General features: G+C 40.9%; 6 protein-coding genes across 7 annotated transcripts; 3 read left to right on the top strand and 3 right to left on the bottom strand.

Annotated features, from left to right (window-relative positions):
- Window positions 1-1,955: 1,955 nt before the first annotated feature.
- On the top strand, window positions 1,956-2,875 carry LOC132796807 (uncharacterized). Its single transcript, XM_060808117.1, has one exon. The coding sequence runs from the start codon at window positions 2,051-2,053 to the stop codon at window positions 2,738-2,740; it is 690 nt and encodes a 229-aa protein (XP_060664100.1). The 5' UTR covers window positions 1,956-2,050; the 3' UTR covers window positions 2,741-2,875.
- A 1,516-nt stretch (window positions 2,876-4,391) lies between these two features.
- On the bottom strand, window positions 4,392-5,843 carry LOC132796733 (uncharacterized). The gene is made up of 2 exons (XM_060807996.1): window positions 5,838-5,843; window positions 4,392-5,764 (listed from the first exon to the last, which is right to left on the bottom strand). Exons 1-2 carry the CDS (start codon window positions 5,841-5,843, stop codon window positions 4,517-4,519), a joined length of 1,254 nt encoding a protein of 417 aa, XP_060663979.1. The 3' UTR covers window positions 4,392-4,516.
- A 4,178-nt stretch (window positions 5,844-10,021) lies between these two features.
- LOC132797210 (ras-related protein Rab-40C) lies at window positions 10,022-12,941 on the bottom strand. 2 transcript variants are annotated; one of them, XM_060808780.1, is made up of 5 exons: window positions 12,749-12,941; window positions 11,815-12,054; window positions 11,519-11,742; window positions 11,217-11,439; window positions 10,022-10,995 (listed from the first exon to the last, which is right to left on the bottom strand). In XM_060808780.1, exons 2-5 carry the CDS (start codon window positions 11,945-11,947, stop codon window positions 10,778-10,780), a joined length of 798 nt encoding a protein of 265 aa, XP_060664763.1. In that variant the 5' UTR covers window positions 11,948-12,054; window positions 12,749-12,941; the 3' UTR covers window positions 10,022-10,777. The 2 variants fall into 2 exon arrangements, with proteins under 2 accessions (XP_060664763.1, XP_060664762.1); XM_060808779.1 differs by having other exon boundaries at window positions 11,815-12,057; window positions 12,749-12,940.
- A 316-nt stretch (window positions 12,942-13,257) lies between these two features.
- Window positions 13,258-15,056, top strand: LOC132797207 (chitinase-3-like protein 2). The gene is made up of 2 exons (XM_060808777.1): window positions 13,258-14,286; window positions 14,348-15,056. The coding sequence occupies exons 1-2, from the start codon at window positions 13,355-13,357 to the stop codon at window positions 14,766-14,768; spliced, it is 1,353 nt and encodes a 450-aa protein (XP_060664760.1). The 5' UTR covers window positions 13,258-13,354; the 3' UTR covers window positions 14,769-15,056.
- Window positions 15,057-15,128: 72 nt separating this feature from the next.
- On the bottom strand, window positions 15,129-19,454 carry LOC132797206 (TATA element modulatory factor). The gene is made up of 5 exons (XM_060808776.1): window positions 18,408-19,454; window positions 16,760-18,344; window positions 16,395-16,701; window positions 16,103-16,330; window positions 15,129-16,046 (listed from the first exon to the last, which is right to left on the bottom strand). The coding sequence occupies exons 1-5, from the start codon at window positions 19,060-19,062 to the stop codon at window positions 15,828-15,830; spliced, it is 2,994 nt and encodes a 997-aa protein (XP_060664759.1). The 5' UTR covers window positions 19,063-19,454; the 3' UTR covers window positions 15,129-15,827.
- Window positions 19,455-19,541: 87 nt separating this feature from the next.
- On the top strand, window positions 19,542-24,318 carry LOC132797208 (E3 ubiquitin-protein ligase znrf2). Its single transcript, XM_060808778.1, has 6 exons — window positions 19,542-21,265; window positions 21,331-21,457; window positions 21,518-21,613; window positions 21,686-21,791; window positions 21,858-21,930; window positions 22,295-24,318. The coding sequence occupies exons 1-5, from the start codon at window positions 20,681-20,683 to the stop codon at window positions 21,913-21,915; spliced, it is 972 nt and encodes a 323-aa protein (XP_060664761.1). The 5' UTR covers window positions 19,542-20,680; the 3' UTR covers window positions 21,916-21,930; window positions 22,295-24,318.
- The last annotated feature ends 1,624 nt before the right edge of the window (window positions 24,319-25,942 follow it).

Genomic DNA, 25,942 nt, shown 5'->3' with positions numbered 1-25,942 from the left:
AAACAACAATAGCTCCGACTACAACTGTGAGCTAGCGGGGCAGTGGAACACTGTTTGGGGATAGGGCGCATTAGCATTAAAAAGAATTATTCTAGTTAAGTGTAGCATAAATCATTTATTAACCAACAAACAAACAAACGCTTGGCCATAAAAAGTTAGAAGAAATTAAATGTTACAGTCATTGGCAACAGCAACAACAACGGACAATCGGACAAAACAAACAACAGCAACGAGACAACAATAAACACCGCAGTTATATTTTTATTTTCATTTCAAAGCGCAGAGCGTTTAGTGTGCACTGTGGTCCAATGCTTAGGTGTTAAGCGTTGTAAATTCCAACTCGCGTGTTGTAAATTCCAAGCAGTTAAATTTAATATTCCAGTTCTGCGGCTCATTTTGTGACACGTGAAAGTGAATGTTATTCTTTGGTCATTCATAATATGCATATCAAACTTAATTTATTCTTTACCAGTTTATTTTTTTTACTTTTACTTTGCCAAATGTCAACGCTGATTTTTGGCTACAACTCACAGTTCTTTACAATTCACAATGCGTAAGTCATAAATCAAAAATGGTTTAAAATCAATTTAAAAGGCAGTGCATAAATTATGAACAAATATTTGATAACATAAATGAAATCATTTTTATTGCCCATACATATTGATAAAATATTCAAACAAATTCAAAATCAAGCGGAAAAACAAAAGTTTTATAAAAAATATGAACTTTATAGCGAGTTTTTAGCATGATTTACTTGAATTCGTTAAATATCTTAAACTGAAATGTATTTGAAATAATTTTTAAAACATTTTTTAAAACAATCTAAACAAGTGGCAGAAAAAATGATAAGAAATGTGCTAAGATCCTTAGCATAAAAGTTTAAAGTCCATAAAAAAATTCGATTTTATGTATATTATTCAAAATATTATGAATGTTGACTATATTATCAAATATTGTGTGTTCTAAATTTTGTAAACATAAAATCTATTTTATTATTTGGAATATTATTATGTACGTACACACATTCGTATTATTATACAAACCATATATTTATAGTTTAGTATAATTCCATATTATTATTATATATTGAATATAATTATAGTTTATTATTAGGTTTAAAGTTCTTTAAAAGTAGAAATATAAATAACATTTTATTATTTGGAATACAGTATACAAACTATATATTAATGTATGTATGAATTTCAAAGTTCTATTTATTTATAATTTATTTTAATTTATTATTGTATTGAAGTTTTCTCAATACTAGAAATATAGATTCCATATTCTATATTTGGAATATATATAGCCTACAAACTATAAATATATAAATCCCAAATTATTATTTTACGGTAGTATTATTACAAGTAAAGTTTAGCAAAAGTTGAAATATAAATTCTATTCTATTGCTTTCAATATACACATGTGACATAATATATACTATATATAATATTTAGTATTATTTTTATATATCTTATTATGAGGCTGAAATGTAAGTAATAGTATATATATAGCATATACTATATGTACTATTTATTTAGTATATATATTTATATATAGTATTTTTTGATTTTCAATTTAGTACGAAGTATAGTATACAACATATATTATACTCTTGGTATTATTTGTATGATATCTTATTGTGCATCTAAAAAGTACCGTTTCAAGCAGTTGGAACCACTGTGCAGCGGATCATTTCGAAAAGCGTGCGTCGAAATTTTCTCTAATTAATTCATTTGTAACCGCGCTGTGTGTGTGGCGTCTCCACCTGTCCATGTGTGTGTGTATGTGTGTGTGTGTGCGCTCTGCTCTCGGCCAAGTCGGTCTGTGGCAGAGTGCGTCGCTCGGCCAAAGTCAGTTGGTGCAATACGGGCCTAGAATGAGCTGCTCCACGACAGCGACAGCTCCATAAGCCTCAGGAACTTGAAAAGAATTTGTTAGTTGTTTTTTTTTGTACACCTCGTTAAACAATTTTTTTGATGGTGACTGCAACAAGTGGCAAATTGAATTGAAAAGTGTTTTGAATTCGAGTGAAGATGCTGTGGCCAAGTGCATGAGGATTATGATGCAGTTGCTCTTAGTGTTGTGCATGCTGTTGGCGTTGGGGCAACCACAGCAGCTGCTACGTCGCAACATCATCAAGGTGCGCGCCAGCGGCTTTCTGCCCTTCGAATCGGATCTGCTGCTGCCGCTGGGCATACTCCGTCAACTGCAGGCTCAGGATCGCGCCTCTCGCTTGCTTCCATCGCCTCAACAACAGCTCTATCGCAAGTCCAAGCCAAAGCAGAAGCCATCCAAGCCGAAGGTGAAGCAACAGGTGCGCTTGGAGCGAGCCAAGGCGAATGCAGGGGGGGCGGGTGCGGGTGTCCAGATGTACAATCTGATCGATGACGATGGCGAGCTGCTGCTCAATCTGCGTGTGCACAACGAGATGAGTCACATTGATCAGCATCTGGATGCGGCGCCGCAGAGCAGCAATCATCGATTGCAGGAGGCGGAATTGGCCACGCCTTGGCGTCCCTCAAAATGGCGACCGACAGCACGGCCGCCGTTGACGCTGACGTCGTCGTCGCCGCGGCCGCTGCCCCTGCATCAGTATCTCAGCAGCAACAGCCTGGAGCAGTCGCAACAACAATCGTTATCGTTATCGCAGCTGCAGTCGGCGACGACGCCGACGACGACGCAGCAGCAGCAGCAGCGACGCGTGTTTGGCGGCAGACAAGATTGGCGCAGCTATCAGTGAAGCTCAGTTTTAATTTACGTTATTTTAATTTATTTTTTTTTATACATTTACATTTTAACTGTCAACTCACACACTCACACACAACACAGGCACTTAGCATACACACACACACACACACAAACAAATGAATCAAATACAAAAAAAAGAAGAAAAACAAAAATACCAATTTACATAACCTTAATCGATGGAAATCGAAAGTGGGTGGAAAATGCAAAACGAAAAGAAAAACATGCCATTAATGATAATCCATAATGAAGCGTAAGATAAACATGCATCTTTAATCAGCGGTGGTCGATGCACATCATTAATTAATTATGCTGAAAATGTGGGAAACTAATTCAAATGCTCCGACTGCGAGCGAATTTATCGTTATTTGATTGGTCTAAGCGGCTTCTGTGCGCAGACATGCGTCATTAGTCATGTGCTAGACATGGCATTATTATCTTTTGTAATATCGAAACGGTTAGAGAGATTATGAATCGATTACTTAACATTCGAGTGGTGAATCTTTAAGTGATCAATTTGCCAGATAAATGAGTGATGGCTCTTAAAGCGATCAACTTTCGAGATATGACATGAATCAGTTAGACTAATCGACTAATTTGTATTTTCTTTTATCAGTTATAATATATCATTTAGGTAAAAACAGATAACTTTATGATAATAATGATAATCGACTGATTTTGTGTTTTCATGTAGGTAAGAAAAGATTACTTTATGATGATAATGAAAAAAAAATTACATTTTAAAGTTTAAAAATTTCTGCAATACATATAACTTGTCTAAGGGACGCAGTTTGATATATGTATGTAATGCACACTATTAAGTTATTTAAGGTTATGTCTGCAAATAAGTAAGGTTATGTTGAACAACCTTAAGCAATTTATTTCCAGTAATTATTCTTAATAATCAGCTACAGCATTAAAAATTTGTTTGAAGAAATACTGCATCCAGTCAGTATTAACCAAATTATATTAATTGAGGTTATGTATACTAATAATTAAGGTTATGTTAAGTAACCTTAAGCAACAAGACATGAACTTATTTCTCATATCTATTCTTAATAACAAGTTATTACCATTAATAACTTGATAAAATCCAGCTTCTAGTAAGTATTAACCAAACTATATTATTTGAGGTTGTGTATGCCAATAAGTAAGGTTATGTTGAGCAACCTTAAGCAACAAGACAAGTCACAAAACATGAATCTCTCTCTCATATTTACTGTTAATTATAAGTTATTACCATTCATAAATTGATAACTTGATAAAATCCAGCTTCTAGTAAGTATTAACCAAAATATATTATTTGAGGTTGTGTATGCCAATAAGTAAGGTTATGTTGAGCAACCTTAAGCAACAAGACAAGTCACAAAACATGAACATATTTCTCATATTTAATCCTAATAATAAGTTATTACCATTAAATACATGATAAAATCCAGCTCCTAGTCAATTTTACCCAAAATATATAATTTGAGGTTATGTATACCAATAAGTAAGATTATGTTAGACAACCCCAAGCAATGGCAAAGTTTTAAAAATCTTCTCAGCCCAAATTGATCTCCACATCAAAAATAATGATAAATCATAAGTTTTTGGTAAATTTTATATTATATTTTCAACAGAAAAAAAATAGTGTTGAGCTTAGACGACTAATGGGAATTATGAGGACAAAAAAAAATGATGTAATTACTCTTAAAACTATTCAACAAAGGGGAAGAGGTGACAGTTATGACACAGTTCATCACAGGGCAACAACGCCTTGGAAAGGCATTTACTTCCAGGCACCCGATGGAGGCAAGTATCCGGGAGCTGGAGCGGACACAACTGGAGGCAGGTATTCGTTGTGCACGGCAATGGGAGCTGGAGCAGCCTCCTCGTGGATGACCTTGACGGTCTTCACCTCCTGATGACCACCGCCATGGGAGAAACCGCCGCCGTGGGAGAAACCTCCAGCGTAGCCGCCGCCGCCTCCAAGAGCATGACCCTCCTCATGGATGACCTTGATGGTCTTGACTTCCTGGTGAGCGCCGCCGTGTCCACCACCGTGAGAGAAACCACCGCCATGGGAGAAACCTCCAGTGTAGCCACCGTCGCCGCCCAAGGCGTGTCCTTCCTCATGAATCACCTTCACGGTCTTGACTTCCTGATGACCACCATGACCGCCGCCATGGGAAAAACCGCCGCCGTGGGAGAAGCCACCAGCATAACCGCCGCCGCCGCCCAGAGCATGACCCTCCTCATGGATTACCTTGACTGTCTTGATCTCCTGGTGTCCGCCATGGCCAAAGTCGTGTCCACCGCCATGGGAGAAGCCACCAGAGTAACCGCCAGCGCCTCCACCGCCGCCAAGAGCATGACCTTCCTCATGGATCACTTTGATGGTCTTGACTTCCTGGTGAGCACCGCCGTGTCCACCACCGTGAGAGAAACCACCGCCATGGGAGTAGCCACCGCCATGGGAGAAGCCACCAGCGTAACCGCCGCCGCCGCCAAGAGCGTGTCCTTCTTCGTGGATGACCTTGACAGTCTTGACCTCCTGGTGACCACCGAAACCGCCGTGTCCACCGTGACTGCCGCCATGACCGCCGCCATGAGCATATCCGTGAGCAGCAGGAGCCTCCTGGTGGATAACCTTGATGGTCTTCACCTCCTGGTGACCGCCGTTGCTGAAGCCGTGTCCATGACCACCGCCATGTCCGTGACCGTGTCCGTGATAGGCAGCCGGTGCCTCCTGGTGGATGACTTTGATGGTCTTGACCTCCTGGTGGCCACCATGACCATGTCCGCCATGTCCACCATGACCGCCGTGTCCACCGCCAAAGCCGCCGCCGCCAATCTGAGCGGTACCCTCATGGATAACCTTAACAGTGCGCACTTCGGTGTGGCCACCGCCTCCGCCGCCAGAACCGATGCCATAACTATAACCACCGCCGCCTCCTCCTCCTCCGCCGCCGCCGCCACCGCTAATGATGCCAGCCGAGCTGGTGGCAACAAGTGCAGCAAACAGACAGACAAAGATCTGTTCCAGAGATGAAGAGGAGTTAAGGAATTAGCTCAGGGAAAAGAGAGTTTCCAACGGACAACGAACTCACCTTCATTGCTGGAAGTTTCTTGCTTGGGGGGGACGAAATCTTTGGAACTTCACGTAGCTGAAGAACGAAACCGCTGAGGCAACTGATGACCAACTCGATGCGACCGCTCGCTTTTATAAGCCCGCTTAAGCTCGCGCATGATTATGCAGCGCTCTTCGGTTCGCTTAGGTTTCGGTTTCGGTTAAGGTCTTCAGGGGCCTTGCCCAATGCCCCCTTAAACACTGAGCATTTTGTTGTTGGCTTTCGCCTTTGCCTTCGTGTTCGTCATTCGCGTTTGCTTTCGTCATCGATCGAACGGTCAAGCGATCAAGCAAGCGATCGACGATCCGCAAGCCCCCAAGCGGAGATGAATGTCCGAACTTAGGCAACTGGAAGGGGGGGAGCAAAGAGAACAGTGGGTGTACCGAATAAATGAGTTAAAAATTTAAATTAGGCGCGAAACCCGTTGAGCAGATTGAGGTCGTCGCCATAGAAGTCGCAATCGGAGTTGCGAGTCAAAGTCTAGTTGGGTCACAACTCCTGACCTGACCTGATCCGTAAAGCTTTCTATGACCTCATTCAAGTAATGATCCCTTTGACAGTTTTTGCGAGCTTTTTCAGCACATTCTAAAAGCTTGTTAGCTCATTAGCATTTGCATTAAAATGCGGCTAACAATTTATGTATATGTTTTAATCTCCAAAAAGAAATGTTGCTGCCAAATAAGCAACAACAAAAAAACCCCCGAAAGCAATAAACACACATCGAATAGCTTTGTAACATTTTGTTTTTTTTTTGCATCTACTTTTTTATTGTTATATTTTTTATATTGGAGCTCTCGCTGTGATCTGTTATTGTTGTTGTTGTCGTCGTCTTTTCTAGTTTTGTGGATTGACCAACGCGATCTTCGATTGTGTAAAAGTTGTTTGCAAATTTATGTTTTAAATAGGTATTAAAAAACGAAACTGAAACTGCGTCAGCTAAAAAGAAAAAAAATCCAATTAACAACATTTCCTACATATATAGCATATTAATTTAAATAACATCACAATATCTAATTGCGTTTTCATTGACTCAATCAATCAGCAAATGTGGGAAACATGCACAACAACATTCACACTCAAGATCCATTCATAATTTAATGCGATAATTAATTAGCAAAACTGCGCTAAACGCTCGTTGTCTCATATTTGGACCCCAATTAACCCAAGTTGAGTGAACTAAACTGAAACCGTCGATGGAGCTTGAAGAACTGATTGATCTAGCTAAAAGGAAAGAATTTACTGAATTTGTTATATAGTGGAAATCAAACTGTGACTTGGTAAAAATATCTTTATACTGTTTATAGCCAATGAAACCTCTAATGTATGTATTTTTTATTATTATACTTCTTTTACAGATGCAGCACTATTATATCTTCTCCTTGGCCTTCTGGAATGTAACCTTCAGATACTGTAACACATTTTAATTTAATAGCTAGCTATGTTTAATAAGTCAAAGTTGCTATATATATTTAAGATATTCATTAAAATATTTATGTTTTCTATTTAGCTAAATTTTGAGATGCATCAAATGTTTCCTATGCACTTCATAAAATAAGTGGTAATGTTCATTCTTAAGCATATCAGTTGTATCAGATGTAAGAGTCCTAATAACATTGCATATATCTACAAACTGTTTTTCAAAAATGCATATCTTAAATAAATAAAAAAAAACAACGAACGAATTCTTTTTTATTTAGACTATTTTGAGTGAAATAGAATTGCGGCTAAGATTCCGCTCAACAACATTCTCTGGAAGCTCCCGCCACTAACGGCTAAAAAGTGCCAAGTCATCAGGTGAAATACCAGGCGAACAGAAACCAGCAGCAAGCCGAAATCCAGCATGACGATTTAAATAACAGAATTAAATAAGACGATTTTTTAACAGAGCCCCATAGTATGCTACACAAAATTTGACATTCTATTGGCGCCAATTTAGCTTAATGTTACTTTCTACATTTCTGCTTGTTGCTGGTCTCTGTTGGCCTGGTATTTCACCCGCTGACGTGGCACTTTTAGACAGCTCGTGGAGGTTTTGAGTACCACCCACTTAAAGCAGCCGCGAATGGCTCAAAAAGTGCTATGTCAGCAGGTGAAATACCAGGCGAACATAAATCAGCAGCAAGCAGATGTACAGAAATTTTCTTGAATATTTAGTAGCGCCATCTATCGTGAGATCTCGCAACGACAATTTGAATTAACATGCAAAAATTACCAAGAAATTCAAAACTTACATGTAACTCAGCTATTTAAAGGACGATCGAGATGTCCTTCGGCATACGAATAGTCCTTATTCTGCAGAAGACGAATATGCATTTTGATCCTTGAATGTCCTTTTGGTTTCCGAGTTATTAGGACTTTTTTATATAGAGAAAATAGGTAATAACTCGGCAATGTCCTTGCATATCCTAACGGGTCCTGTGTCAAATGAGTTATATTAATCACATCTATCAACTGGCTTAAGGACATCCTAATCGTCCTTGTAGTTTCTGAGATATCCTTAAATTTGTGTTTTAGTCTCCTTTTTTCGTATCCTTAGATGAACCTATATTTTTTTGATGCCAATCGATTCAGTTTGCCCTAACGATCATAGCAATATATATCCTTTGGAAATCCGACAGGATATGGCCGAGATATATAGCAAAATGTAAAAAATAAAATAGCATTTAATTTTTTGAAGCATACTTTAGGGCTCTATTAATTAACATCAGTCATTGCGAGATCACACGATAGATGGCGCTACTAAATAATCAAGAAAATTTCTGTACATCTGCTTGCTGCTGATTTATGTTCGCCTGGTATTTCACCTGCTGACTTGACACTTTTTGAGCCATTCGCGGCTGCTTTAAGTGGTGGTATTCAAAAACTCCACGAGCGGTCTAAAAGTGCCACGTCAGCGGGTGAAATACCAGGCCAACAGAGACCAGCAACAAGCAGAAATGCAGAAATTAACATTCAGCTAAATTTTAAATAGGCGCCAAAAGAATGTTAAATTTTGTGTAGCATACTTTGGGGCTCTGTTAAAATCATCTTTAATTCTTTTATTTAAATCTTCATGACTTTACATGCTGGATTTCTGCTTGCTGCTGGTTTCTGTTCGCCTGGTATTTCATCTGCTGACGTGGCACTTTTCGGCCATTCTTGGAGGTTTTGAATGACCGCTTTCATTGCACAATTTATCAATTACATTCTCTTAAGGATTATCTTAAGCTCATATATCTAGGATATGTCTAGTAGTATTGTAAGAAGCTATGACCATTCATTCGTCTGTAGCTTTAGTTTATATATGCATAGAGAATGTAAAATAAATAATATTCCATCAGAATGTAGAAAAGAAAGAGGCTTTAATAGTTCTTCGGATGTTCCAAGGACGCAGGAAGTTTTAATGCCTTCAGGTTACAGAGAAGAGCTTTGAATAGTTTTTCGGATGTTCGCAGGACGCAGGACGCAGGAAGTTCCAATGCAATCAGAATTTATAGAAGAAAAAGCCTTAAATAATTGTTCTTTTGTTCCAAGGGCGCAAGAAGTTTCAATGTCATAAGGATTTCGGGAAGAAAAAGCCTTGAATAGTCATGGAAGCGCACAATCTATAGCAAAAATAAAAGTTTGTCAGAAGTTGAAACTATTTTAATTAATAATTAATAAGCTTACCATATGCTAGATTTTGCGGAGCAGGATAATAGACGACAGTCAACAGATAACAAAGGAAATAGCCTACAACATAGAAGGAATGACATTATAAAATGCAATCAATAAGGAATTAATCAATTTATTTACCTTAAGAGTAAATCAGCCATCAGTTAACCCGAAGATGAGCAAAGAACTAGGAAACGGGCAGAACCATAATCGCTTCCTCTGCCACTTTGATCTGAAATACACAAGCGTATATTATTAATATTCAACGCTTACCTCAAATGAATCTCTTTCGCTTAGAAATCTGCATCCGGAATCTGTCCACTTTCGGTTGATTTCACAAAGTCAAACTGTGTTGAAATGGGCTTTTTTGATTAATAGCAACTCTCGTTTGGCTGGTCATATAACACGGGTTCCATAATTCCATGTATATAATCCCTCTATTTCTACATATAGCTTTCACTTTTTTTAGGTACTGAAATAGAACGAGACAGTTGGATGGCAAGACAAAGACAAAGACAGCATGTATACAGTTTAGTTTTAGTTGTTTTCCATGTTTTATCATCATCATCATCATCACGATCAGTATCCAGTATCAGTATCAGTATCGGTATCATAATTATTATTATTAGTATCAACTTATCAAATCGTTCGCATTTAATTACATTTTTTGTTTTATGAATATTCCTTGATTGTTAACAAACAAATTCATAGAAATAAAAAGAAAGAAGGAATAAACAAAATAAAGAGATGACAATGTATAATAAAAAAAAAATAAAATAAAATAATAAAAAAAATAAGAATACCTCGTATAAGTATATCAGCGTATTAAATATTAGAGTTATACAAATATAATAATAATAATATAATAATATTAACAACATTATAGTAATGCGATTGTAAATGTAGTGATCATGTTAAATGTTAAAAAAAATATATATATATTATGTTTATGTTTTTATGTATAGCGTATATGTATCGTAGATGTGTGTTTAGCAATTACACTTTAGTTTCTTCTCTTATCTCTTTGCTTTTAGGATGTAAAAAAAATATAACCATTCAAGTTAATAAATATTGTAATGCTGATGACAAAATTTCGAATTTCGAATTTCTTTGTTTTGTTTTGTTTTTGGAAATACTCGCGCTCTAGTTTTGATGTGTGTTTGAGTGGTGAGTGTGTGGGTGTGTGTGTTGGCTTAAGATTAAATAAGTAAAGTAGGTATTAAATTTAGGCGTAGGCTGGTTCCACAAGAAACGTTGTCCTCGATTGACCGCCTACAAGCCGGCAATCACGCGATCGCACAACTGTTGCGACTGTTGCTTGTGGGCGTCTTGCAGCGATTCCGACTCTTTGAGTTTTGCGTTAAAGAGTTGTAGCACTGTGACGTTGTCAGCGCATATGACTTGAGGGTCGATTTCACAGAGGGCGGCAGGTGCAACGAATCAATGGCATAAACGCTTGTCCGGCGCACAATCGTTCGACAGCAGAGCTCCTGCAGCGACAGCACTGTAAAACACAAAATGCGAAAATACATTAGTATTATTACAATTAAGTGAGAGAATCTCATCATGCTTAAATCAAATGAATCATTGAAGTGAATGTTTCATTATTGGAGTGCAAATAAATTGATGCTTTGTGGTAATCCCAGCAGTATTGTGAGGCTTGACATAGCTTCCCTAAAGTCTAACTCAGCTATAAGCACTTCGACAAGTCAAATATTGGTTTACCCTTGTTGCTGCGCCAGATGTGCTCCATGCCATTGCGATGCAGCGCCATGCGTGCCAATTCGCAAAAGGATTCGCGTATGTTGAAGTCGCAGAGTGGCGATATCTCGAAGCAGGACATGTTGTTGCGTGAGGCATACGTTTCCGCCTGTTTGGCAGCCACCTGACGCTTGTACGCCAAGTGTAGACGATTCCCCACCAGCACCTTCGGTATGCCAGGTGCATGCTGCAAAAATAATTGGTGTGTGGGAAACAATTAAGAAACGTATATAAAAAATAATTTTATAATTCACTCTCAGACTCACCTCCTCGACCTCTTTCAGCCAGCGATCGATGCCATCGAAGCTCCATTTGTTTGTGATGTCGTACACCAGAATGATGCCCTGTGCACCGCGAGAATACGAGCGTATTATGGTGCAGAAACGCCCCTGGCCGGATGTATCCCATATCTGTAGCTTGACCCGTTTACCCTCGAGCAGTATCGTTGTTGTTTTATACGCTACCGTTTGCAGTATGTGCGATGTGCAGTCTGTTGTGATTAATGAAATATATTTATAATATACATATGTATATAATTATGTCTGAGTAATATGCGACTTACCATTGCCATTGCAGAAGGGACTCTCGGTGGATGGATCCTCCAAATTGGAGAGTATCTCATGCTTGCCCACATCGCTGTCCCCAACGAGCAGAACTTTCAGCAAGTAGTCGTAGTCTTTTGTCATCGTTCTCATGTGGCTTTCCCTATCTCCTCCTCCTTCTCCTCCCCGTCCACCTTCGCCTCCTCGTCGTCGTCGTCGTTGTTGTCGTTGTCGTTGTCGTCGTCGTCGTAGTCGTCAACCTGCTGCAATGACAACCCAAAAAAAAACAAAGACAACATTAATAACCGAGAAAAATCAAAAGCAGGTTAGTTACAATTTTGAACGAGGCCCAAGAATGCGAGCTCAAGTTCTCTAACCGGTATATAAATGTATGTGTAGACAGAGACAACAACAGACAGTGAGTGAGAGTGGAAAGGAGTGGAAGGGAATGGCAAGGGGGAAGGGGAGGGACAGATAAGCGCAAAACTAAATAAACTGCAAGGTGCCAAAGTCGAACCGGCAATTTTTTGTAATGTGGGCAGAATAATATTTATCTAGTGACTCATACAACAGCACACACACATACACACACTCTCGTACACACACACGCTATGCAAAAATGGGCGTGTGAATATGCCAAAAATGAAATAGTTGGGGAAACGGGAAAACGAAGACAAGATTATCAAACTGACAATTTCTACATTTCGCCGGTTCATCAATGAATAGTATTGCTGCAATAGTTGCAAGCACCTTCCTATATATTCACATATATGTACATGGCTGATCAGTCATTTGGGTGTGTTTTGTTTTGCACGGCATATGAGGCGACAAGAACAACAACAACGAGGGCAACACAACAGATTCAGACACATAAACACATACGCATACTCTCGCAAACACACGCACACAAACAATGAGCAATTTTATACAAAAACAGTGACGCCTGACACTCACACACGGCAAAATATTCCCTTTGATGCGTATTAGACGACGGCAGCGAGCAACTTATTGTTAAGGCGCAACAGTTGCATTTTAATATTTGCAAATTCGCGAAAAAATTACGTCGAAATTTCACAGCAAAAAAAAACGACACACAATTTATTTTACCAAATACGCATATGCACATGCGATAGAGGTGGTTAAAACATCGATGACACGCCACTTACTAATGCATCGATTATTTTGGACAATATTTTTTCGCAATTCGATATGAATGCCAATCGATGAATTTTTGCTCCCAGTATATTGTTTAACTGAAAAGGAAAGTGTCCATCTACCATATTATTTTAAGCAATTACAAAAGTTATTTGTACAATTTTGCAATTTTCAGTACGAGAAGAATGATTTTCAAGTGTCAGCAAATATACCAAAAAAAAAAAAATACAACAGAAAGTGGAGATTACTTTTTGCTATCGATGTATAGAGTAACAAAAGATATCGATGAGTCCGCGGTTATTGTCCAACACCAGTTAGATGGTATATTTTGAAATTCGACTTCTGGTCACGCGAACTGCGTCGTTATTGTTATCAAACGACAATAACAAACAAAAATAAATAACAATGTTTAACTACTTTCAACTGCAGGATGAGTTACTGCAAAACGAAAATATCAACTGCAACAGCAGTAGACAACTGGATCACCGAAAGCAGCGTTGCAGATTTATAATCGCCTGTGTGTTGCTCATTTGCTTTATCATGTTTCCTCTTTGTTTACTCACGATTAATCAGCAGCGACGCCAGCATCAACAAAGCGAACAGCAACAGGAAGAACAACGCCTGGTTTGTTATTACTCCGCTTCTGATCGCATCCAGCTAAGTCTGCTCGATGTGCCCGGCGATCTCTGCACACACATCAACATTGGCGCTGCCGAGCTCAACAATTGCACAGTGACTTTGTCGCCACGTTTGGAGCAAGTGCTTCAAAATGAGACGCATCTCTATAAGGCTGCTAATCCGCATGTGAAGCTGCTGCTGTGGATTGGCGGTGCTGATAGCGGACATCAGTTTGCCGTGATGGTGGGCAACCATGCACAACGCAAGCAATTTCTACGCTCCCTCAAGGCGATCATGCAAAAGTATCGCAGCCTCGATGGCATCGATCTGGACTGGGAATTCCCCAGTGCCTATGCCAATGAACGCATCCACTTCAGCCAGCTGCTGCACGAGATACGCATGGAGTGGACACGTGAGAAGCGAGATGATAATCTGCTGAGCTTGGCGGTCGCAGCGCCTGAGGGGATCGCCTTCTATGCCTACGACATCCGGGAGATTAATCTCTATGTGGACTATGTAAACCTGATGACATACGATTTTCATTTCTATCGCGATGATATGCCATTCACTGGACTGAATGCACCACTCGCTGCACGTCCCCAGGAGAAGTCCATCATGGGCACCTTCAACATCAACTACACGGCGCATTGGTGGCTCAAAAATGGTCTCGAACCGCATCGTCTAGTCATTGGGCTGCCCACCTACGGACACTCCTTCACGTAAGCATTGAAATCTTTTATCCAGCAACTACTTCATCGTCTCTCTTCGTCTCCTCCGCAGTTTGGTGAATCCGTTCAACACTCGCATCGGTGCTCCAGCATCGGGTTATGGCAAATGTGGTCAGCTGGGCTTCACCACGCTTTCGGAGACTTGCGCCTGTGCCGATGGCTACTTAAAGCCCATCTACACCTTCGACAACGACACCTGCTCGCCTTATTTGAGCTCATTGGGTGAATGGATCTCCTATGAGAGCAAGTCGAGCTTCGTGTGTAAAGTCAACTTTATCAAATCACTTAAGGTGGGCGGTCTGATGATCTTCTCGCTCAACTCGGACGATCTGAGCAACACCTGTGGCTACAACCCAAAGAGCAGTGGCAAACCTGTCTTTCCTCTGATCGAAGCAGCCAAAGAAATTCTCATGGCCGAGAAGCTGGAGCAACAGAAGCGGGAAGCATCTTGGGAATTGGAATGGGTGCCATAACAGTAATTACCTCCAAATGAAAGTATTTTACCTACACAATTTTACCCTATTTAGTAAGCGTGTTTAGTAGCATAATGTTAGACCAAATGAAATGGGCTGTATTAAAGAAATGTAAGACTTACACAGTGGGATTTTTCCCACTTTTTGCTTTTATTTTACGATCGATTCTCAAGCGAAACACAAATTCAGCTGATCGGACGATCTTGAGTGCGTGAGTTAGAGCAGCTCAGCAAATCAGGTATCAATTGCTGCCGCAAGAGGGCGCTGCTATGGAGAACAATATCGCAGATCGAATTAATGTTCATATTGTATTTGTAATTTCTTTTATATTTTTATATTCATTTTTAATGTGTTTAGTTTTATTTGGTATATATTTTTTCGTTTAAAATAAATTATTTATAATTGATGTGTTTTTCACTTGAATTATTTATGTATGTTAACAAAATATTTTCTTTCAGAGGTCCACTTATATTTCCAATTCCAGCGATATAGGCTTCTCTTCTTCTTCTCTTAATTAGCAAAGATCAAGCAAGACTTTCGATCATATCTGATAGCACATTTTAACAACTTTTTTATCGTCACTAATTTTAATATCCGACATTGTGAGTTATATACTATTTTGACTATATCGATATTACGTTGACCTTGTACCGCAAACAATTTTCATTTCATTTCTGTTTTTACAATATCAATTCGCGATTTTTCTATAGTTGTTTTGTTTTTTTTTCATTTTTATATATCGTTTTTTTGTTTTTTGGTTTTAATTTATAAGTATAAATAAAATTATCACAATCGATCAATATATGCATAATATAACTAGAAATTTCAACACGCAAATAATAGTTACTTGGATGTTTTGTGTATGACGATTAAACATGGATAATTCATAGGGGAGCGAGGACGTACAGAGAGGCAGGGAAATTTTACTGGAAAATGTGTGTTTGTGTGTGATCTGATTAAGCAAAGGAATGAAGAGAGAAGACACAGACAACTGTTTAGCCAGAAACAAATACAATTCAATGCTTGTTAGTTGCGTCTCCGACATGGCAACGATGGCAATCAGAGGTGCTTGGGAGTCCGCTGTAGATTTGGTGGCGGCGCCGCGAGTAGCTCATCGATTTGAAGCTTATACGCCTGCTTCAGCTCGACCAGATCCAACTCCAATTCCTCGGTACGTTCCACCTTCTCGCCATACATTTGCAGCAAGGCATCGTAGCGATGCTGCAGATCCTCGTAGCCCTTCTCCATGGCCTCATAACTGACGACGCGTTCCTTCAGCTGCAACGAAGAGTTTGGGATTAAACTTGCATCATAATATAGGTTGATAGACGAACCGTTTCCAATTCGATGGTTAGGTTAGAGATCTCGCCATCGAGCACACCGCGCTCCGCCTGCAGACGCGACAATTCCCACTGCAGATGCGTGAGCTCGCCATCGCGTTGCTTCAGCAGCGCCTGCAGATGCTCCAGCGTTGTGGTATTGCCGGCCAAGAAGCTCAGATGCACACCCTGTATCATTCCCGACGGCTGCCGTCCACTATTCGAGGCGCACTCCAGGTCATCCTAAAAATAAGACAGCACAAAGTTAACAACATGGTTCGTATATAAATGCAACTGTTTGGCTTACGCCCTGCCAATCGATAATGCCGCCCAGCGCCTCCTCCGTGGAGCCGCTGTCATCGACCAGGCTGAGTGGAGGTGAAGCATGCAGCTGCTGTTGCTGCTGCTTCAGGCAGCGACTCTCGGCCAGCTCGCTGCTGGCTTTAACCGCCTCCACGGTCAGCTCGCTGTTGGGCTGGAAGGCACGCTGCTGATGCTGCAGCTGCTGTTTGCGCTGCAGCTCCGATTCCGACTCCAGCTGCTGGCACTGCTCCAACAGTGTGTCGAGCTTCTGTTGGCGCTGTTGCAGCTGCTCCTGCAATGCGGCCACTTGACTGCAAAGTGGAACAATTACGAATCGGAATAACATTTATTTCCTCTACTCTCTCTCACCTCTGGTAGTCGCTCTCCTTGAGACTGGCGTCGAGTTCCTGCTGACGCAGCGTTATCTTGGCGCTCTCCGATTGCATCAGCGCATTGGCCAGCTTCTCCTCGAGCAGGGCGCAACGTGTGCGCAACAGCTCCTGCTTCTCGTGCTGCACAGATTCCAGCTGCTGCAAGGAACGCAACTGTGCCTGCGAATCCTCCAGCTTCTGCAGCAGCTGCTGCTCATCTTTGCTCCAACTGGCGTTGCGTTGGTTTAGCGTCTTTTGCAGCGATTCAATCTGCCGTATTAACGGCGTTGTGGACACACTCAGCTCTTGGGTGCTCGATTCGGCACGCGACTCGGCGGCCTCCAAGCGTCGCAACAGCTCACGATTCTCCTCGCGCAGCTGCTGCTCCCGCTTGGCCATGTTGTGCTCGGTCAAACGCAACTTCTCGCGCATGTCGCTCAGCTGCTGCACATACTCCTGATTCTCGGCCTGTATCTGATGCTGTTCGTGTCGCTGACGCTGCTGCAAATCGCCCTTGACGCCATCGAAGCTTGCCTGCAGCGCCGCCAGCTTCGATTGCAAATCCTCGTTGCGACTGCGACACTCGGCATTTTCTTCGTCGACGCGTCGCTTCTCGTTTGTCATCCGATTGACAGCCTCGATTTGGCTGCGTTCCATCTCCTCTTTGGCGGCCAGCGACTTCTTCAAACGCTCCGATTCGCTCGACAGCAACGAGATCTGTTCGCCGTTCTTCTTGAGCAGCGTGTCCGATGTCTTCTCTTTGGCACGCAGCTTCTTGATGATGTTCGACTGCTGCAATATCTCCTTGGACAGCTTCTCGCCCTCTGACTGCAGGCCCGCAATCATCTCATTGCACTCGGTCAGCTCATCTCTGGGTATCTTGTTGAGCAGCTCGTCCTTCAGGCTCTTGATCTGTATGCGCAATGCATCGCGTTCCCTTATGCTACCCTGGAACTTCTTCTCGAGCGCCGACAGCCGTTGCACCGCCTCATTGGCTTCCGTGCTCTCGGCGCTGTGCTTCGCCGCCTCCACGTGGGCGCAAAGCTGCTGATTGCGCTCGAGCAGCTCGGCATTTTGTCGCTCCGATTGAAGTAGACGCTGTTCGCGTGCCTCAATCACCTGATTGAGTTCGCTAATGCGATGCACCAGCTTGTCCAGCTCCGACTGCGAATCCGACTCGGACAGCAGCGAGATCTCCGACGGTTCGCGATGATGCCCCTTGCCTTTGACACCTGGATGAGCGTGCAACGCATGAAGCGCCTGCGGTTGCTTCATCGCGCCGCACAGCTCCTTGAACTTTTGCGGACTGGTGCGTGTTGTGGTGCTGTTCGTGCTTGAATCGCCGCCGTTGGGATTCGAGATGATCTCAATATCTGATGACGTCGACGAATAGCTTTGATCCACCATTTCTGTCGCTTTGCTGCTGATGCTTGCCGCTGGCTGCGGACTCTTATGGCTCAGCTGCAGCTGTATGTCCTCGAAGCTTTGCGTGGAGTCCGAATCGGCGCCAGCACCTGATCCCGACACGTTGGCAGCCGTCTGCGTATCGCTAAAGGCCAGCGCTTTCATGGTCTTTGTAGAATCTGCAAAGAGAGTAGGAATTATGACTGCCTTGTTGTAAAAAACCAAAAGCCATGGTCACTTGCCATTTAGATGTAACGAATGATCGTCCTGTTCCAAGTTAATAGCCTGTCCATCATCATCTTCATCATCCTCTTCCGCATTGTCGGACGACGTCTCATTGCTGGCTATGATCACAATGCTGTCAGGCAGCGAGGGCTCCGTGTCCGGTGACATTTGCAGCTCCATTTCGCTGGCTGTACTCGGCGCTGTGATCAGCTCCAGTGACGATTCCGAGTTTCGCATACAGCCACCAACACTTTGCGACGAGGGCGTGGTGGGCGATGGCGATGACAACAGATCAACGGAATCTGATGTGGCAGACTGGCGTTTTTTATTGGCATACAAAGTGTCTGTGGTGGCATCGCTGGCACTCGCTCTGGGCGGAATTGTTACCATCTCGTTGGCATGCGGATTATCATAGAACGTTGCTCCCTCGATGGCTGACGTAGCCATCGATGACGATGCTGCGGTCGTCGTTGCTGCTGCTGTTGACGCTGCAGCTGTGGTTGACGCTGCACTGTTGTTGTTGCTCCCGCTGCCAGAGGAGCCACCGCCTCCCCCTGCACCACTAGCAACGTTGCTATCCGCTGTTGGTGTTGTTGCTGTTGCCTTGCTGTCATCATCCTGAATATCGAGCGCCTCAATTAAAACGGTGCGAGCTTTTTCAAACCAACTCATGCCGCTTGCTTGCTTCCTTGCTTGTCTTGCAAATAAATGCGCTGTTCTTTTACAAACACAAACACATAATTAAAGAGTAATCTCTTTTTCTTTTTATTATTTTGTAGCTTGTTGGCAGCATCTACGCATATCGTATCGATATCTTCTTCGATATCTGGATATCGATGTTCACCAGCTGCCACTCGGCACTCTTATTGTTTACGCAGCTTTTTTTAAAGCAAACACGTTGCACTGCACTGTAAATTTTTTGTTTATAATAATAAATTTAACTTGTGAGAGCGACAGGTGAATTTTGGACTTGTTCTTTGTTTTGTCAACAACTATTACCATCCATGCTCATACTATTGAGCTTGATATGCACGTCATGGGTTATCGAGTCGACTTTGCACACCAATCGACTTTGCAGACAGTGTATCGATGTATCAGCATTTTGGCATTTTGCAACACCCCCAACACAATTGCGATAAACTTGTGATTTTGTGGTGGTCGGCCAATAAATTGTGGTGGTCAAAAAAGCAAAGCAAAGAGTACACATAAAACGAAAACGGAGGAGATGTTAAAAATAAAATAGAGCAAAACGGAAAGATTCATTTAAATTGCGAGTGGTAATCAAGCGGATTAAGCATAGTTATAGTCCACAACTATTTTGGCTTTCGGTATAATAATAAACTACGCACCGACAACGGCAACGACGACGAAACCAACACCAACAACAACCCGACACCGACGACCGACCGACCGTCCGATTAACGCCCTCTCTTTCTCTCTCTCTCTCTGTCCCCCAAACGCTCCGCGCACTTTTGGCACCCGCTTACACACACACACACACACACACATACATACGCGTGTTCGCACATTCACACATAGAACAATCATCACCATCATCAGCAGCAGCAACAAAAACATCACTATCATCATCATCACCATCGTCGTCGTCATCGTCATCAGCAGCACAGAGGCAAAGGCACAAGGCACACAAACACTCTCAAACTTATCTATACACCGCATTTATCAACGCCGCCCGTCGCCGCTACTGCTGCTGACCCGTCGACCCTCCCCCGCCTCCGCCACCGCCTCCGCCTCCTCCACCACTTCCATTTCCACTTCCTTTTGCACCTCCCCCAATTCGTAACACCAACTTTGTTTGCTATTGTTGTCTGCTGCTTGCTGCTTGCCTGTCATTTGTTTTGTTTCCTTAAATGTGAACGCACATACACATACACAACACTCGCACACACACACACACGCACGCACGAGCGAACAAAGAACAACAACAAGAAGAAGAACAAGAACAAGGCGTAATAAGAAAGCATAAAGCAAATATACGTATTTGGCTACAAAACGAAGTGAGAGACAGACAACAAACCAAGCAAGCAAAAGGAGACGAAACAGAGACAAACAAACAGACAAGTCCGCGACGTGATTGAACAAATAACCGAAGAGTGGTGGCAACGCAACAACAGCAACACCAATAACAGCAGCAGCAACTGAAGACAACAGACAATAAGAAGAAGAAGAAGAAGAACAAAGTGCAATCATTAATTAATCAAAGATCAGTGAACCGCAAGGGCCAGAGAGGAGAGGGGCAGAGGCCGTGTGAGAAAGAGATTCAAACTCTATGGGTCAAAAGGCAAGCACACCTGCGACCAGCGGCCAGCAGAGCCCACGCTCCCGAACATTCTCCAGCAGCTCAACGGGTGCCACACACACGACAGCAGCATCGCTGGCTGCTGCAACAGCGGACACATCGGCGACAACAGGTGGAGGAGCTGCGGTTGGCAACCGCGGTGTCGGCGATGCCGGTCAAGGCTTTAATCTGCTGCGCACATTGCCCGGCCTCCAAGTGTATCACCATCAGCAACAGCAGCAGCAGCAGCAGTTGCAGCTGCAGCAACAACAGCAGCAGCACAACAATCAGCAGAACTCCACGTCCATAGACAGGCAACGTGCTCGCAGTCTCAGCTCAGTGCCAGACATCCAACAGCAGCAGCAGCAGCATCAACAGCAGCAGCAGCAGCAACAACAATTGCTGCAGCAGCAACAGCAACAGGGATCAACAACGTATCCGCACACACATCCCGCCGTCTCAGTTTCGGTGTCAGCGAATTCCAATTCCAGTTTCCCGGCGGCTGGCAACAACAACCGATCGCTGGCGACCACACAAAGTCTGATGCAGCGTCAGGCACTCAATCACTCCATACGCGTAAGTGTTCCATATTCCCATATTCACATCTGATCCATATCCATCACAATCTCTGTTGCTTTTAGGACATGTCTATGACGGGCGCCAACATCATTGAGAGCATCACGCTCGCCTCGTCCACAACATCGGCGAATGGCATTGGACGTGTTTACACAGCGACATCGCTTCCATCGCACATTTGGTCCTTTAATGGTAATAAACAACTTTCAATATTCGATTCAATTTGAATACAAACATTTCTGTTCAACGCAGGCATCAAGTGTCCCGTGTGTAATAAGTTCGTTTTGCCAGACGATATTGAATGCCATTTAGTTATGTGCCTAACGAAACCACGACTCTCCTATAACGGTAACGATAACATTTCATATTGTTTACACATATCGAATTATATCAAATTTAATTGAATTATCTATCTCACAGAGGACACTTTGATGGACGCCAAGGGCGAATGCGTCATTTGTCTTGAAGACTTGAGTCCAGGTGATACAATTGCTCGATTGCCATGTCTCTGCATCTACCACAAAAGGTGAGCTACGCATATCATCTACCATAAATGTATGCACTACTATAATCAATATAATTGTTATTCTAGCTGCATCGATCGTTGGTTTGAGGTGAATCGCTCATGTCCCGAGCATCCAGGAGATTAGTAACAATCTTATTAGGTAATAGAAATGCGAATGGAAATGGTTCGAATGATAAAAACTAAATGCATAACAATTAAGCAGTATATATGTAAATCTATCTATCTATATATATGTATATAGTATTTGGTGCCATTTGACACACTTGTGCATATTGCATTTGTATTGAGCGTGTGCTCGTTAAGTCTCGTTTAAAGCTCAAGTGGACTGTGCGTAGATGCGCGTTCAGTTAAACCATAATCACAGCTGGACTATATAGACATATATATATATATATATATGTGTGTGTGTGTGTGTGCACGTGAACTGATCTAACTATAGACAGCTGTGGTTGTGAATGAATCTGAGACAATTGATTGAAATGAACGTTTTTATACTATTGCAGGCTAGCGCAAGGAGAGGCCAATAACATTTCTATGAGAAATGAGAAACAGAAGGAAACGGGTATGAAAGAGAGAGAGAGAGATGGATTTCGAGAGACAGAGAGAGAGAGAGAGAAGTAGAGAAGAGAGGCTGCGACAACCCGAGTTTTGGATCGAGGAATCGATCGTTTTGACCTACCGACTGTTGATGCTATCCCAAAACAAAGAAAACACACACAAATCAATTGAAACAAATTAATTAAATTAAAACAAACAAACAAACAAAAAAGAGAAACGAAACCAACCAACCCACAAAAAAAAAAAAGAGAGAAAAGTTAAAAGTTAAATGATGACAAGGAAAGAAAGATGTTGAGGATGAGGATGATGGAGGAATGAATAGATGAATGAATGATTGTAAAGCGAAGCAACCAACCAACCAACAAAAGAATGTCAACCAATGTGATGTTAAATTTTATATTTTGTACTATGGATATGATGTAATGATGTAATTGTAATGTAATGTATATGTATGTATGTATTTATTATTTTAAACGAAAACTAAAATAGGATAAACACAAAACAACAACAACAACAACCGCAACTATATAAAACAAATTACAAAGGAAACACATACACACACACACACACACCGACACACACATATACACTATAAATAATTTATGCTTAATTAGAGACGAAAACTATAACAACAACAACAACAACAAAAAGCAAAGCAACCAAAAACAAATACCACAAAAACAACAACAACAACAACAATGGCAAGAGGTGGAGCGCGTAAACTTAAATAACAAATTTATAAACCTTATGTATGTATAATTTAATAATTGTTTTTCCTCCCTTTTTGTTTTGTTCTGTTTTTGCTATTTTTGTTTGTGTGTTTATCCGCTTGACCCTTGCGTCTTCAATAAGTTATTGCTAGTTATATTTGATTATTATTATTATTATTATTTTTTATATAAAGAATCCATCTTTTTTAAATTGTTATAAATGTATTCTGTTTGTGTATTTGTTAATTCGACAAGAGCAACAACAAGAAAATAAGAAGAATACCACAAAAAAAAACAAAACTATATTCAATTCTGTCATGTGAAAATTCTGGTCAAACGAATGCTTAAGGCAATATTCATTAAATGTAATTTTTCAATTTTCAATTGGCTCAAAATAAACAATTTGGGGAGTTCCTGTCCTAGACGCCAAAGGATCCCCCAAAAAGAAATGAAAGCCGCAAAATAAACAACAAGAACATTATAATTGTATTCATAAAAAGAATAATTATTATTAATGATAACTATAATTTAGTTGCATATTATGATTTTGTTAATACTTTATTAACTTTTCCTAAGCAGCAGCTGCTCTGGGCGCAAAATCGTCGTTCGACATCAGCTCGTGTGTTTTTTTTTTTTGTATGTAAATGATATAAATAAATATAATAATAAATATATATGTATACTTTAATATATTGTACATATATAAAACACAAACACACACATATATAAATATGTAATTGTATAACTATAACTATAGCGTTAGCGTTCCATAAAGCTGACATTAACGTTAACTGAAAACGAAACTGAATTTCCCCCATCTCCAATCTCCCTTCACCCTTCACCCTCCTCTCTCCTCCTCCCTTGACACCCTTCAAACACATCCATAGCGAAAATTATCATTTCTATTCTTAACTGTTTGTAAGATACATTGATAATACTTCCACAGAAAACAATGACGAACGGAAAACCTCTCCCAAAAAAAAAAAACAAACGTTAATGTTAACTTGCAACAAATACCTAACAAAACAACAACAACAAACAAACAAACAAAATAAAACACCACAAAAAATCGAATTGATAAAGAAGAAAATATGCAAAATGAGCATTAATTAGCTGGTAATAAGTATGTCTTGATCCTATTAAGAACATTTCAAAACTTTTTACACCCTATCCAAGCGAAAAAACAAAACCAAAAACAACAAAAAATGCAAAAAAAAAACAAAAAAAAAACAGAAGAGATAAACATAAATGATAACGAATGATTACCAAGTAAAATGACAAGCGACATTTTGAGCAGAGGGGAAAAAGCAAATTGAGATAAAAAAAAAACGTTAGAAAATAAACGAGTGATTATATATAAATACATTCAAGCCGCATTCGACTTTTTACTCTGCTGGGGAAATCCAGTTGCTATTTTCTGGAAGCTTCGGGAGCTTATCGAAATCAGGAAATGGAGTTAATACTTTCAGGAAACTTTTAGAGATTAAAGAAATGAGATGATATCAGGAAACTTTTAGAGCTTATCGAAATAAGGAAATAGAGTTGATATCAGAAAACTTCGGGAGCTTATAGAAATCAGGAAATGTAGTTGATATATACAGGAAACTTAGGAGCAGCTTACAGAAATCAATACTACTATTCTCATAAATAATTTCATTAAGATTATCACGAGACAAGTTTAAAATGTAATTAAGAATCGAAATCGGGTCGTCATATTATACATAACATATATTCATATATATTTCTGAACTTACCATCACCATAAAGAACTCAATTTAGAATTTTAAATGTTCATTCATTGAGTTTACGATTACCATTTAATGTTAACATCATTTTAGAATCTGATATGATTTTGGTTTTTTTGCCCATCTTCGAAGAGGAAGTAGTTACTTCCTTACAACTGCCTTCGATTAAAACACACGTTTAGTTATTTTTTTTTTTATTTATAATTCGTACATGAAGATCGCATTTAATCACCGCAAATAATATGTATATATATATATAAAATATAAAAACGAATTAAATCAAAGGGAAGGTGTTAAGAAAAATGACTGCAAATGAAACGTACCGAAAGTGTCGCTGCAAATGTGGAGTGTGTGTGTGTGTGTGTGTGTTGTGTGTGTGTGTGTGTGTGTGTGTGTGTGTTGTGTGTGTGTTGTGTGTGTGTTGTGTGTGTGTGTTCATGGATACAACGGTATTTGGCTGCTGGATCGATCGATCGTGCACATTGTAATTGTATAGTATAGGTAGTTAGGGGTAGTTGGGGGGAGGGGCTTCTAGGGCTAGGGGATTATGCATTGGGGGTTTGTAGTTTGGATTTCCTTTAGACTTTGTTTTAACTATTAAAAAAAACTTAAACAACTGAAATTTAGGGGATGGTGCTTACAATTAAAGATAGGAGAATAAACATAATTAATGCTGGGGATGCTTCGTCCTTTTTGTGGCATTCCCGCAGCACATTGTTTGTGGCTTCGAAGAGTGCTAATGCTTACAAGATGATGATACAAAGTTGTCGCTTATAAATAAATGAAAACAAAAACCAAAAAAAAAAAAAAAATTGGGGGAAAAAATTAAAAACAAATAGGAAACGTCGTGCAGCAACGAAGATCGCTGTTGCTGTTGTTGTTGCTGTGGCTGCCACGCCCCATTAATTGTCCCGGTAGGATGCGTGGATACATCTCTCTTTCTCTGTCTCTGTCTCTGTCTCTCTCGCTGTCTGTCGCTCTCAACCGAAACGATATTGTCTTTGTGTCAGTTTCGCCTCCTCAGGTCTCAGTTCAAATTTTGTGTGTTGGTTTCCTTTGTTTGTTTGTGTTTTGGTTTTGCTTGGTTGGTTTTGCTTTACTCTTGCTCTTGCTCTTGCTGTTGCTGTTGCTGTTGCTC

Source organism: Drosophila nasuta, chromosome X, assembly GCF_023558535.2.
Source record: "Drosophila nasuta strain 15112-1781.00 chromosome X, ASM2355853v1, whole genome shotgun sequence".
Classification (NCBI taxonomy): domain Eukaryota; kingdom Metazoa; phylum Arthropoda; class Insecta; order Diptera; family Drosophilidae; genus Drosophila; species Drosophila nasuta.
This window is presented reverse-complemented; position numbering and strand designations above follow the sequence as displayed.